At 37.5% G+C, this 14,937-nt stretch overlaps 1 protein-coding gene across 5 annotated transcripts in view; it reads left to right on the top strand.

The window, feature by feature from the left end:
- Window positions 1-14,937, top strand: part of PIGN (phosphatidylinositol glycan anchor biosynthesis class N) — a 75,019-nt gene that overhangs the window by 41,569 nt on the left and 18,513 nt on the right. For 4 of the 5 annotated variants that reach the window (XM_034432960.3, XM_087890255.1, XM_087890257.1 and 1 more), the window contains 6 exons: window positions 1,473-1,587; window positions 5,242-5,350; window positions 9,674-9,776; window positions 10,471-10,573; window positions 12,886-12,972; window positions 14,582-14,637. In XM_034432960.3, coding sequence (XP_034288851.3) covers window positions 1,473-1,587; window positions 5,242-5,350; window positions 9,674-9,776; window positions 10,471-10,573; window positions 12,886-12,972; window positions 14,582-14,637 — 573 coding nt within the window. Of the gene's footprint in view, window positions 1-1,472; window positions 1,588-5,241; window positions 5,351-9,673; window positions 9,777-10,470; window positions 10,574-11,244; window positions 11,373-12,885; window positions 12,973-14,581; window positions 14,638-14,937 lie in introns of those variants that run through there. The other variant, XM_034432961.3, reaches the window with a different exon arrangement.

Raw genomic sequence — 14,937 nt, 5'->3', positions numbered from 1 at the left:
CTCCCACCGACCAGTCCGCTCCCACAGAGAGGGTCTCCTCAGGGTGCCATCGGCCAAGTTATGTCGGCTGGCGACACCCAGGGGGAGGGCCTTCTCTGTGGGAGCCCCAGCCCTGTGGAATGAACTGCCCCCGGAAATACGTAAGATCTCCGACCTCCGAGTGTTTCGCTGCGCTCTGAAGACTCTGTTGTTCCGCCAGGCCGGGCTATTAACATAACGTTTTAAATTGGGGTATTTTAAATTTCTGGGATTTTAATTGGAGCCTAATTATTTAATGATTTTAAATTTTAACTGTTGTTTTGTTTCTGTGTTTTTAAATAGGCTGTACACCGCCCTGAGTCCTTCGGGAGAAGGGCGGTATAGAAATAAAATTATTATTATTATTATTATTATTATTATTATTATTATTATTATTATTATTATTATTATTATTTCCTTGGCCAGCCGTGAAAGTCAGCTGGGTGACCTTAGGCTAGTCACTCTCGGTTCAATTCATTCACAGGGTTTTTGTGGGGAAAATAGGAGGAGGAAGGTGGTTAGATATGTTCAATGCCTTGAGTTATTTTTACAAATGGTAATGGTGGGATTTTGTGGGATGCTGTGGCTTATTGGCTAAGACGCTGAGCTTGTCGATCAAAAGGTTGGCAGTTCAGTGGTTTGAATCCCTAGTGCCGTGTAATGGGGTGAGCACCCGTTATTTGTCCCAGGTTCTGCCAACCTAGCAGTTCGAAAGAACGTAAAAAATGCAAGTAGAAAAATAGGGATCACCTTTGGTGGGAAGGTGACAGCATTCCGTGCGCCTTTGGCGTTTAGTCATGCCGGCCACATGACCACGGAGACTTCTTCGGACAGCGCTGGCTCTTCGGCTTTGAAATGGAGATGAGCACCGCCCCTCTAGAGTCGGGAATGACTAGAACGTATGTGCGAGGGGAACCTTTACCTTTACCTAATGGTGGGATACAAATAAATAAATATAATAATGGATCTTAATGACAGATCTTTTTAATGAGCACCAAGACTCCATTCTGAAGTAAATCCAACCTTCTTAATGTTTTTTTAGAGTCAGTGGTTTAGAAAAGTGATGATCAGAGTTTTAAAATGCATCAGCAGCAATGGAACAGATTTAGCCTTTTTACCAAAAATAATTAACTGATCATTTAAGGGCAGCTACTAGCAATAAACCAAATGCAAGTTTGAAAACTTGGTGTATTTATTTTTGATTTATTTATTAAGCAAATTTATATAGCCACCCAATTTACACATAAATAATTCCAAGTAATATTGAATTGTGATAGGACAGAAGATCATCCTTAATAGATTTGTCAGTTTTGAACCTTCTTTTTGACTCCCTGGAGCTTAGATTAATGTCTTATTCATGTTGCATAGTTGCACTTTTGTGATTAATTTTTTTATGAAATGATTCCTACAGAAACATCTTTGAAAAGCACTCACAAATAGTTTATCTTTTACAGAACAGCAGCTGGCCTGCTAATTATATTGATAGCTTTGTCCTACCTAGTGACATTTTTTCGGAGGAGCAAAAATAAATATTTGCATCATAAAGATCTCAAAATATATCTATTTCAGGTAAGTAAGTTCTATAAATAGGCATTGTTGAGAAGTATAATTTCCGTTGCTTTGAAAAATCAGCTTTGTGTATTTTTGGGTCAGCATCAATTTTAACCAACTGCTTTTCAGTTATTTTTTAAATTTACATTTTTTAAAAAAAACAGAACTCACTAGTTATATGCCAGCATCTCCAAACAACAAAATGAATTCTACGTATACTTTTCTAGATATTTTTAAGACCTGGAATCCTTCATAGGTACTACTACTCTTTTGGACAAGTGGAGAACACTTCACCATAATGTTATACTATGATGCTAGAATTAGGGGTAAATACAAAATCTTAGAAACGGCCAGAAAATTTTCCAACCCTCATTTACTAGTAGCTTCATTAAGATGGAGACTTTCAGAACAGCCTGAATCATTTCCCCCCTCCAAGTGTTTGCCACTTTGACTTAATATCTTGGATAAGCTATGAGTGTATTCCCTCCCTAAACATTGATTGCTCATGTTTAATATTCTTTTTATTATTCTCCAATATCCCCACAGTTTCTCACACTGAGCTTCTACAGTCCATGTGTTAGATAGAATCACTTTTGAAACAGGTTGGATTGGGTGTTTAGGAAAATTTACGCTGACCAATTAACAAACTCATTATTCAAGATACCAAGCAAAACATCAATAAAATCAGTAGAGAAACTAGCCCTCAACTCGCATCATCTACTCATGCAGACTCCCTTGTACAACATTGCTGGGGTTGTGGCCTTCACTCACATGTTACCTCCAAAATGGTTCTCCCAAAGGAAGCATCACTAGCTAGGAGAGCCAGGTGTATAAACAAATTTTCTCACAAAACCGTCTATGACCTGATGTCAAACAATCCTAGGAAAAGGGATTTGCTAGCCTGGCAAGCAAGGCGGTTCCATCTAAGACGCTATATCTAGGTTGTATGTGATGATGGACCAGGGAATAGATGTGGATGTCCAGAAAAAAATTATCTCAGTGTTCTTTTGCTGTATCCCTCAACTCCTTCTCCTCCTTCTTTTCCTGAATCCCATGTGGGGAATGCTTAATGAAACAATAAATTCTTAATTCAGCGGTAGAAATTGTTCCTCTGGTGATGTTATAGAAATTGTCCAAATATATGTTGCATAGAATCCAAATGCTGGAATGCTAATACTGGAAAGCAGTTATAAAGCAGACAGAAATTTTGGTGTTACAACAGTAAAGAATATATAATGTTTCACAACAATTTTAAAAGAAGATATTAACTCAATTACACCAAGAAACCTGGGACCTTTTATTGAGCTTTTACAGATAGGACTACAGGTAGTCCTCGAGTTACAACAGTTCATTTGGTGACCATTTAAAGTTACAACGGCACGGAAAACCATTTGTCACACTTATGACCATTGCAGCATCCCCATGGTCACATGATCAAAATTCAGATATTTGGCAACTGACTCATATTTATGATAGTTGCAATTTCCCGGGGCCATGTGGTCACCTTTTGTGACCTTCTGACAAGCAAAGTCAAGCCAGATTCACTTAACAACCAGGTTATTTATTTAAGAACTGCAGTGATTCATTTAACAACTGTAGCAAGAAAGGTCGTAAAATTGAGCAAAACTCACTTAGCAAATGTCTCACTTAACAACAGAAATTTTGGTTCAGTTATGGTCTTAAATCAAGGATATATTGAAGTTTGGCATAAATAATTTTTGCATTCAAATTTGTGTTGGAGTGTTTTTTTGTGTTTGTGTATATAGATTGAGGGGCTGAAAAATGATAGTACTCACAATTGATGATCTTACATTAAAAGATTATCTGTACATCTTTTCTGAGGAAGAAGAAATATTAAGAGCTAGTTTTAGCACTATTTTAAAGATTAAAACATGTCCAGTAGATGTCACTGTAAATTTAAGATAAATGAAGGAATTGAAAGAAACTAATCGAGATTAAAACATATAAAGAATTGTCATTGTATAGTTTTGCTATAGTCTTGGAATTAGATATTGAATTTTTTTTCTCATATGATTTCAATATTTGGATCACTGTGTAAAGGTTTGAAACATTGCAAAAATATACTATTTTTTTTTGTTGGAAATCATATACTTTAATCTTTAATCACCTTAGATTAGCCTAAAACAAACATTACAAAAATGTACCATTTTTTTTTTGTTGGGAATCGTATAATTTCATCTTTATAAGAGCCTTGGATTAACCCAAAAGCGTCCTACATGAACTCCTTATCTCCCCAGAAGACCCCTTTGATAAAAATCCAATACAGGTAGTCCTTGATTGATGACCACAATTGAGCCCAAAATTTCTTTACTAAGTGAAACAGTTGTTATGTGAGTTTTGCTCCCTTTCACAACCTTTCTTGCCACAGTTGTTAAGTGAATCACTGCAGTTGTTAAATTAGTAACACGGTTGTTAAGTGAATCTGGCTTCCCCGTTGACTTTGCTCGTCAGAAGGTTGCAAAAGGGGACTCTACAACCGTCATAAACATGAGCCAGTTACCAAGTACCCGAATTTTGATCATGTGACCATGAGATTGTTGCAAGGGTCATACTGTAAGTGTGAAAAATGTTCATAAGTCTCTTTTCAGTGCCACTGTAACTTTGAACAGTCACTTATCAAATGGTTTTACCTCGAGACTAGCTGTTTTTTTGTTAGGGGAGATCAGTAAGGTTGTTTTTTGTCCTTATGGATGAAACATACCAGCTTCTGTACCATTATTTTGTGGCCCTTTCTAAGTACATTAAGAAACTGGCTTCACTTTCCTATTATGGTTGGCATAACTGGTGCCAATTTATTGTGCCTTTTATTTGGTTCTCTTACTCTTATGTGAGGAAACTGCTTTATAACAATGAATTATTTCAATCCTTTTTTTTTGACACTTTAATGTATAGAGAGATTGATTTTGGATCATGCATACGCTGTTTATAATAGAGTTAAAATACGAACATTATGCCATTTTATTAGTATTTAAGTTTAAAGTCCAAATTACGGTATGTCACATAGGTACAGTGGGAAAAATGACAGGCAGCCTGGCAACTTATTATGGCTTCTATGAACTGTCACATGATGACACAGCAGGCAAAGTTCAATAAACCAACATAAAACTTGATGCCAAATAGCCCTTGTTTGATGACCTCCTCTAATTACTGCTCTAATCTGTAACTCTGAAATGGACTCCTATTGACAAATTACCCTTTTAAATAAACTTCGTAGAAAGCCTCCCTCCTGAGTGCTTTTTTCTCTTATTTATTCAGTCTGGAGGAAATCAAGCATGAAATGCAGTTATGCAAGTATGAACCAACAGTTTGCTCTGGCAGTTCCTGAATGCATTTATGGTGATATCCAAAATACAATGGGGTTATACAATATCTTAACGAATATATTATCAAATGACATTTTAAGCAATGGGTGGTTTTGAAGGTTTCTCTACCCCTCCCTCTCGTACACAATTTCTTTTTATTTAAATCGTCAATTGAAGTTGATCATAATTCTTACAAAAGTGCTAACATTCCAGATTTTTTTTTTTTTTTTGAAAAAAAGGCCTAGTCTTTGGGAAAATCCGAATAGCCATTTTTTGTCTTGCTAGCATTCTTTAATGACTGCAATAAAGTGAAACCATTCCGATGAGCTATTGATTATTTTTTTATTAGTTGCTGAGTCTGGTGGCATCAACATACATTGTGAACAGTACTCATAGCAGTCTTCAGAGCAAACAAGGATTGCCTATAATAAATCAGGTTATCAGCTGGATGACATTGGGTAAGCCTACCTCTCTCGACAAGAGATTATTTTGGATAAAGATCTGTCAGCTACATATAAGAAATGCTGGTTTGCTGGTCTTTCTGCTATTGCTGCACATGTTCTGTCATTGAGAAACATGATCTGAAGGATCGTACTCTGATAAAGATTTGTAATTACATAAGTACAGGAATCCATATGCATCCTATAATACTATAAGCAGATTTAACATGGCATAGGACCCGGGTACCTTCGAGACCGACTTCTGCCACCAATAGCCTCCCACCGGCCAGTTCGCTCCCACAGAGAGGGTCTCCTCAGGGTGCCATCAGCCAAGTTATGCCGGCTGGCGACACCCAGGGGGAGGGCCTTCTCTGTGGGAGCCCCAGCCCTGTGGAATGAACTGCCCCCGGAAATACGTAAGATCTCCGACCTCCGGGTATTTCGCTGTGCACTGAAGACCCTGTTGTTCCGCCAGGCTGGGCTATCAACATAATAATTTTAAATTGGGGTATTTTAAATATCGGGGGTTTTAAATTGAGCCAAATTTATTTAATAATTTTAAATTTTTAATTGATGTTTGTCTTGTGTTTTTAAATAGGCTGTACACTGCCCTGAGTCCTTCGGGACAAAGGCGGTATACTTATACTTAACATGCTATGATGAATATTTATTTTGAAGTAGATGAGAGATTGCATTAATTAGTGATTTTGCTAAGTGTTGAGGGGGTTCAACATAAACAGCAGTGGATTAAGGGACTAAGTTTGCTACAGTTATTGATCCTGGGACTATGGTAGTTGCAAAAAATTGAGAAAGCAGCTAACGAAGCATAGTGGGGGTGTGAATTCCTCAGTTTAATTTACTGATTGAAAAAAAAATAGTAATTTAAGACAAAATGAACCTCCAAAGAACTGCTCTATATTACAAATAGTAATATATTAATGTTGCATAATAAGTGCCCATCTCTTCTCAGCTATGAAGTTCACAATCTCTCACCTAATCTTCCAGATAAGGTTGTTGTGAACATAACAGGATTCAGGACAGCCACATCCACTATGCTATAAATACGTTCTATTAAGTGCTGCATATAGCAATGGAGTCAGGCAGATGCTGATAGCAACCATACATTCCTCGACAAAAGATGATTAATAAAAATAAAGCATTCATTCCTCAACGTAAGGCCGTGTCTTAACAATTCCCACCTGTCCACCTCCTGCACTTGAAAATTATGTGAATTTGAACTGGGGATTTTCCAAGTTTTTGTAAGCCAGCGCTTGCTGATACTTGTTCTTATATGTGATTGTAGTGCATGATGTTTCTGCTTTTGCCTGTTGTTGCCAGTTAAGGGCAGGCAATCCCGATCTTTCATAAAGACTCTGCAGGCCAGGCTTGTTTGTTTTGAAAGCTCATTCTTGCCACTTCAAGCTGGCTGCTGTTTTCTCTGCCCTTCCCAATGTTTGCCTTTTGTCCATCAGTTCCTAGGAGTCAGATCTGACATTTGGAGAATGATTAGACCTAGAAGAGGCATGTTAAGCATAAGAAGTTTCATAACAGCTATAAGCCAGGGTGGACCTGGTGAGATTTGTTCTCACACTTACCCAAATACATTCCGGATTTCATTTAAAGTACAAGATCCTTATTCCTCGGGATTGCAATTTTCTTTTCCTTTTCCTTGTTCTACCTGTAGCTTCAGCTTTTCCTCATTTTGGCCCTACAACTTAGTCAAAAACACATTTTAATGTATTCTTCTGTTCTAAGTTGCAGTCAAAAACGAAACTCCCCACCCACTGAAATGGTTTAAATTGTTTCTTGCTGTAACTTCTTCCAGAATATTTTGCTAGTTGAAACACTTGCTGAAAAAAAAAAATAGTTAAAATCAGCATGCGAGCTATTTAGTGCAATGGGCAACAAAATATGAGTTGTTCCTAATTGTTTTTAAGATTGTGTTTGGGTTCTATATTTAAGGTACAGGTAGTCCTCGACTTGTAACAGTGCATTTAGTGACCGTTCAAAGTTACAATGGCACTGAAAAAAGTGACTTATGACTGTTGTTCATAGTTACGACCTTTGCAGCATCCCCATGATCATGTGATCAAAATTCAGATGCTTGGCAACTGGTTCATATTTATGACCATTGCTGTGTACCAAGATCATGTGATTTTGGGACCTTCTGACAAGCAAAGTCAATTGGGAAGCCAGATTCACTTAACAACCAAGTTACTAACTTATCAACTGCAGTGATTCACTTAACAACTGAGGTAAGAAAGGTCGTAAAATGGGGCATAACTCTCTTAACAAATGTCTCACTTAGCAACAGGAAGTTTGGGCTCAATTGTGGTCGTAAGTCAAGGTCTACCTGTATTTGCTGCAGCACAATCTGATTGTGGCCTAACTGTGGCCAGTGGTTTTTGAAATCTACCTTGAAAGAATGTTATCTGACTTGGCTGTTCTTTCTTCAGAAATAGGGAGATTGGCTGTGGTTTCTTATCTGATCTTCATTTTCAGAAGCCTGGTTTCTTTCTGACTAGTCCGTATGAATTAAGGCAATTATATAAATTCCAATCCTTATAATTAATTATAGAATCTTGGCTTAAATGTTGTGTGGTGGCAATGAAGAAGGGCTAGAATTGGGCAGCTCTCAGTTCTAATCTAACCCCAGCCATAGAAACTGACTGGATACAGGGCCACTCCAGAGTTTTGGGTTGTGGGAGGTGTTTGCCTTTTGCTTATTAATTGATTCTGTGTCTAGAAGGACTGATCATATTTAAAACTGTGTTTAAAATTAAATTGCTTTCTATATCTGTGATGTGTTTATTCTTTGTATTTTCTTCTTCTTTTTTTGGTTTGAATTCTGAATTCTGTCGTTCTTTATTTCTACGTTTTAAAGGAAATAATTTTTTAAAATTAAAACTTTGGGTCAATCACTCAGCTCACCCTAATTTTATTTCACTGGGTAATTTTGTGAGGAAAAACAGAAGAGGGAATGCTACATATGCTGATGTGAGCTCCTGAAGAAAGTAGATAACAAACCTAAGAAAATATAATATTCACTCTGTTTTTGTAACTAAAGCTTGAGAAATAATTAATCAGCAATGGAGTGAACTCTTTGACATCTGATTCTTTCCAGTTGCACAATCCTAGTCTTTTGATGTCAGGAACCTCCCATCACCTGACTGCTTTGATTTAGGTTCTGTCCCATCTCCCTTTGAATATTGATCTTGCATACGAGGCTTGGTGGAAACCTGATCAGATGTTCTCCGTGCTATGTGCCAACATGAATAAAGGTCTTGAAAGTTTTGCCTCTGTACTTTCCTCACTTACCAGCTGACGTGTGGGAAAACAATATAAGCTCCAAGCGTTAAAACAGAACTTTCCAGTCCACTTTGCTATCTCTTCGCCCTGGTCTTTGTTTTCTTTCCATGCTACTTAGAAGAGGCAGGTGTCTTATGACCCTAGATCATTCATACCTCCTCTTTTTAAAAATCTTCTAAGTTGTCTCCTTTTCTGTGCTTTGTCCGGCATTAGAGCACTGGTTTGAAGCAAATATTGCAGGCCTCTGTATTTTTAGTTTCCAAATTGCCCAATGCAAATGCCACTTAAAGAGGAAGAAAATGTTGAACACAACTTAGCATCCTCCTCAGGGGTGGGCTCCTGGGGGTTCGGCAGGGTTCGGATGATCCTCTAGCCAAGGATTGCTGGGGTTCAGCAACCCCCCAAATGCCACTCCTGGCTTGCCCTGCCCACCCCTCCCCTCCCCTGAGTCTCCACGTGACATGTTAATAATTCCAGGTAAGTAGAGGGCTGCGTGGAGGGCCTGGGAGGGCAAAAAATGGGCCTACCGGAGGCTCCGGAAGTCCGGAAACAGGCCTGTTTCCAGCCTCCAGAGGGCCTCCAGAGCCCAGGGGAAGCTGTTTTCACCCTCCTGGAGTCTTGAGGAAAGCCTTTGGAACCTGGGGAGGGCAAAAACACCCCTGGCCGTAGTGCAGGTGGCTGACTAGGCCATGTGCGCCATTGCCACGCCCACCCAGCAACGGGACAGTGAACCCGTTGCTAAAGGATCTGAAACCCACCCCTGATCCTCCTCCATGATTGAAATTCAGAATGGCTATACTCACTGCCCTTGTTTTGTTTGTGCTCAGCATAAACTATTTGCAATGCAGTTTCATCAAAAGGTATAGAAAGTGGATCTCTTCTTGCTCTTCTGTATCAGTCCTGTAATTTCCAGGAATGCAAATGCCAACTAGCCAATAGTTTACAGGTAATCCATGGCTTCCAAATTTAGGGTGTTGTTAAAGAGATACTAAACTATTTTTCTTTTGACAATTAATATTTTATTTCTTACAGTTTCATCCTTGATAGTGCCACTCCTGAGTCCCACTTTTCTGTTCCTGAGGCTGCTGAGCATACTTCTTTCTCTGATGTCAACTTATCTTCTCCTTAGCACCGGGTATTTTTTCTCCCTTTTTCCTATAAAAAATAAAGTTGCCCTTGAATTGAGTTTGAGTCCTGATGATTCTATGCAACAGGTGTCAGCACTTTGTTTGAACTTGGAAGCTAAGCTGGTTATGGCTTGGTTAATATTTGGATGGAAGCCCAGCAAGATTTCTAGGCCTCTTGGGTAGACTGGGAAATAGGAAAATTGCCTTGGGAGAAGGCAACGGCAAACTGTTCCATAATGTTCCAAAAGAAACACCATAGATTTGTTAGTATGATGGCTAGTTTGACTCAAGATGATCTTTACTTGTATTCTGTATGTATAGATTTGCTTTGGGTTTGCGGAAGGTTATGCAGTTGTGAGAATTTATTGAATATTGTCACATTTGTGCAAATATATTATTTCATTTATCCTATAAGATAAAATGTTCGAAGTATGGTATATTTTCATTTTCACACTTGGAAATAGCTCAAATTCCATAGATGTACAATGTCTTCCAATTATTTTAAATATATGTGATATAAAGTATCTTGGATACTTGGATTTGGTAATATTTTTTTTCTTCAGAACAGCTACTAGCTTTCACCTTGCTCCCTTAGTTATTATTTCTTATAAAACAGCATGATTACGTGTAGATAGAAATAATGTCAGTACCTTCGATCATTTCCTTTATATTTACTTGCTGTCAAAATATGTGCTGATATAGGTATGAAGCTCTTTTCCCTCTGGTGTTGGCTTTGTTGATGTTTGTGTGGATAGACATGGAGCAAGAAGCAATCCAACAGTATGGAATTTCGTTTAAATCTAAGGTAAATGATTCAGTACACACCTCAGGAAAAAATGCTGCCATCCTTTCCCCCCAGCAATTAAAATCCCAACTGACTCATAAGCCTGGGAATGTAGCCACAGAATCCCAACCACTTCAGTGCTCATATTTTTAAAACAGAATGCTCAAACAAGAGAGGTCCAGCGGTTTCACAGACACTCATTAGCTGTGGCCAAAGAGGTGGCCAGATTTCCCAAAGCCAGTGTGTTTTCCACTAGCGCAAATCTGACTAGTTATAGTCAGGGGAAACCATAGCTAAGTGATCTAGTAACATTAGAATGTTTTGAAAATAGTCCCAGTCCCAGGCCACAAACCTAGTCTTCATGAACTTATGGGAATTCTTTTGAAAAACATCTGAAGGCTATCTTCAGTTGGTCTGCTTCAGGCAGTATTTTTACATCCAGGCTCCATTTTTATTTATGAACGCTAATGGTTGCAAGGCATTGTTGTTAATGCAATTATATTCACTAGATTGAGGGAAGTTGGCGTTTTGGGCCCCCCTCTTAGGGTTTAATGAATGATGATAATTCTTGCAATCACTTACGGTATCTATTTGTCCCTAATTTCATTCCCATCTTCCCCCAGCCACCTTATTCTGGAAGTAAAAAATGAGTGCTAGAGTGCTACATACAGGTTTCTATATTCTTTTCCCAGTGCAAAGAATGATATAAATCAAACCATTCTCCTCACGTCTCTAGTCCTCTCCATATGGTATGGCTATTAAGCAAGCAAATGCAGTCTTAAGCTATATTGATGGAACAGTAGTATCCAAATCACAAGAGGTAATATTATTGATGAACCAGTATGTTTCTCTGTGGTTGATACTTAATTTATAAGCTTAAGGATTGAATTAATTTTATACTGTTACAAAATTTACTAGTTTGCTTTTTTAGTTTATTTTAATTACTATATTTTTTAATTTCTCTATATACTAAATATGTTATACAGTTGTACACATTTGCTGTACTTCTTTTTCTGTTGATGAAGTTTTCTGTGTTTCACTGTTAAAAGAATAAATTTCACTTATAAAAAAAATAAACTGAAACATAAGAAAGTAATAGATGATTTTATTATGCTGTGTGCATAAATCCTATCCAGGATACCATGCTGAGTGCTACAACACATTTCAGGACATCAGTAGATCTGGAGACATTCAAAAGAGGGAGATAAGACTTTGAGGGATTTAAAAATCTATGGATTGCTTGGAAGAGCTGAATATGTTTAGAAAAGAAACTATGATAGGCAACTTCAAATACAAAGAAAGACATCATGTTGAAAGATGGAATAGCCTTATTTTATGCGTGTGGGTGTAGTTTAGTATGTAGTTTAGAAGTAAAATAATGAAAACTTGTTCCATAATAATCTGCTAATATCTGCCTCTTTGACTTATTATTATTTGAGTTATTAAAACAGAGAGGACAATGATGTATTAGCACAATGTAGATTGCATTCTGCATTGAAGATTCTATGTTAACTGGAAGTGTACAAGAGGCCTTTTTAAAGTCCTTTCTTTATCTCTGATTCTATTTATTTAAGTCTCTGAATCCAGGGTATGTGAGAGAAGCTGACAAAAGATGCTAGAAACCCATCAGAGCAAAACAAGTTTAACTTTCACTATGGATTTGGCACTGCAATATCTTTGCTCCATAAAGCTCTGGAGCAATGATGACAAACATATGGCATGCGTGCCGGAAGTAGCACACAGAGCCATTTCTCCGGGCATGCCAGCCGTCGCCCGTTGCGCTTCTGGTTTCCTTCGCGCACGCGCATGCCGGCCAGCTGGTCTTTGCACGCGCATGCATGCCAGAAACCAGAAGGCCAGCTGACCGGCACGCATGCGCACATCAGAAACCAGAACTGCTCTTCCGGTTTCCGGCGCTTCCCCATGTGCACGCACACACTCCTGTTTCGGCAGTCAATGCCGAAAAGGTTTGCCAACACTGCTCTAGAAAGCAAAATCAACTTTTCTGGATTAGGAAAATATGCCACTTTGTAGGACATTGGGAAAAAGAAAAACAAACAAACAAACAAGAGAACCAATGGATAGGTCAGAGTATTATTTCCTTAAGGCAACCAAAGTACTTGACTAGTTGCCAGTATTTGAAAAGTAACTTTCTTGTAATAATAATTGAGATATGACAAAATTGTAGGAGAAGAGGTGTTATGTAGATTTTCTGGATTCACTGAAAAATCACCCTTTTAACTTCTCATTTGATCTCCGGGATATATACTTTTAATATGAATGCAATCCTACCTGATGCTATGTTATTGATTTCTCTTTTTCTGTTTTTGTAGCTTGCTGCTCTCAGCTTTTCTTACGCTACAGATACACCTCAGTTTCGACCACTTCATGTGGATGACATCAGGAGGGCTTTTTTCTTTGTATCCTTTAATTTAGGAAAAAAGATATTCAGAGTACAGTGAAGATGATTAAAAAAAAACCAGTTGCTTTTAGGAAGTTATTGCCTAAATGATTTGCTGTTTTAAAAGTTATTCTGATAGATTTATTTTAGGATTATGGTTGAATTACTATCACAGAACAATTTGACAATGGCATTTTGACTTTTTCTAAGTATTATCAATCTATAGATTTCTTACTTAGAAAGTGTTAGCTACCAATTAACTTCATATAGCTTCAAACATAAGAATGCAAAATCTTATTTTCCATGCATTTAGGTTTTCTGAATTAATCAGAAAACCTGTCTGCCTTTTTTAATCATTATTAATTGTCCATAACATTCTTGAAAATAGAACATTTAGGCTAATGTAATGAGTTCTTCAGGCTTAGCAAATATTAAATATTGTAAGATATTATAACAGTTTAACAAAATTGAATATTACAGCAGAATGTTCTATTTTCACAGTTTTGTACAGAATCTAGTTTCAAATGAAATTCAAAGTTTCTCATCTAAGGTGGAAGTGTTTTAGTTTTGAATAAACTTGCACATCTAACAGGCTCACAAAGTTGGTAAATTTATAGATTACAGAAGCTATTTCTTCTTTTTTAATCAAGACTGATTTGAGGGCAGAAAAAAAAGAAAAGAAGAAGAAAAAAACCAAGAACCAACCAACCAACCAATAAATAAATAAATGAAACTACATATATATTATTCTAGATGCCTATATATTAAGCTTTCAATAGTTAACAGCTTAGACATGTTTTGCTCATGAATTATTATGCAAGCTTTTAGGTTTCCAAAAGACTATCAGGTCATCTGACCCCAACCTTCCTGGCCTTCAGGACCTCATTCTGGACATGACCTGTTCTCCTTTGCTAAAACTACCTGATGGCCGTTTGGTTTTGCTTTTCCTGTTTGACAGTGAAAGCTGAATGACTGGAATAGTCACTTGTTAAGAATCTTTGCATCCTACAGCTACTGTTAGTTCCATTGAACTTGTTTCAAATCATATGGGCCTAATACAGTGTTAAAATTTAGAAAGAAGTGAGCTGAAATTGGTACACCAGTTTTGCCATGGACTGTAACCTCAGTCATCCAGAGAGATGGGCTGGCAACAATATTTTTAAAATTATTAGCAATTGACCATCGAGACAAATATCTATTTAGATGGATAAGCAGGAGCCTCCAGGCACAAGAAATTTGAATTCTTCTTCCCTCCTCCTCTTCTTCCCACACATATAAACTAATATCTCAATAACTATTTCATCTTAAGGAACCAAAGAATGTAATATCTGTGCAAAGTTAAAAGAGGGGAGCTGCAGTGATTTGCTGTTTGTTCATATATGTATATGGGTTCAGTAGCCTATGGAAAGCTGGCTGGCATATTAATCTCACTAATAGTGCAATTCTGGGTGGTGTTCTCAGATGAATATTATAAGTCATAATTTTGAGTAAATATACAGAAAATTGCAATGGATATACTTGTTAGTTCCTGGATCAGTCAGGAGATTTTAACTTTTGTAAAAAATGCGGTGAACAATTATGCTTAGTTGCCTTGTTGGCAATCTTGCATTTTCCTCAACTTGATGCAGGTTTTCTTCATAGTGACGGCCTTTTTTGGCACTGGAAATATAGCTTCTATTAACAGGTAAACTGATCTAAGCTGATGTTAAAAGCAACCATCGCAATCCCACCATTCTGTTTCCGCTTACTTGTTGCTGCACTAAACCATTTAAGCAAATGCCTTCATAATTGCATATAATATTGCATAACCTGGAATGTTTTATGTTTGATATTAATCATGATGAGGGGAAAAGAATATGCAGAATCAGAAATTTTCTTTGCCCTTAGGGAATTTCGCCAGGTATTTTCTTCCATTTGTAAAGGGGAGCATACAGTAGCTGGTCTTCCTTTCATGCAATAGGAAAGTGTGTTTAGGTGACAGAGA

Source organism: Pantherophis guttatus, chromosome 3 (genome assembly GCF_059756535.1).
Source record: "Pantherophis guttatus breed Tessera chromosome 3, ASM5975653v1, whole genome shotgun sequence".
NCBI lineage: Eukaryota > Metazoa > Chordata > Lepidosauria > Squamata > Colubridae > Pantherophis > Pantherophis guttatus.
The sequence above is the reverse complement of the archived record's forward strand: the minus strand, read 5'-3'. Positions and strand labels throughout refer to the sequence as shown.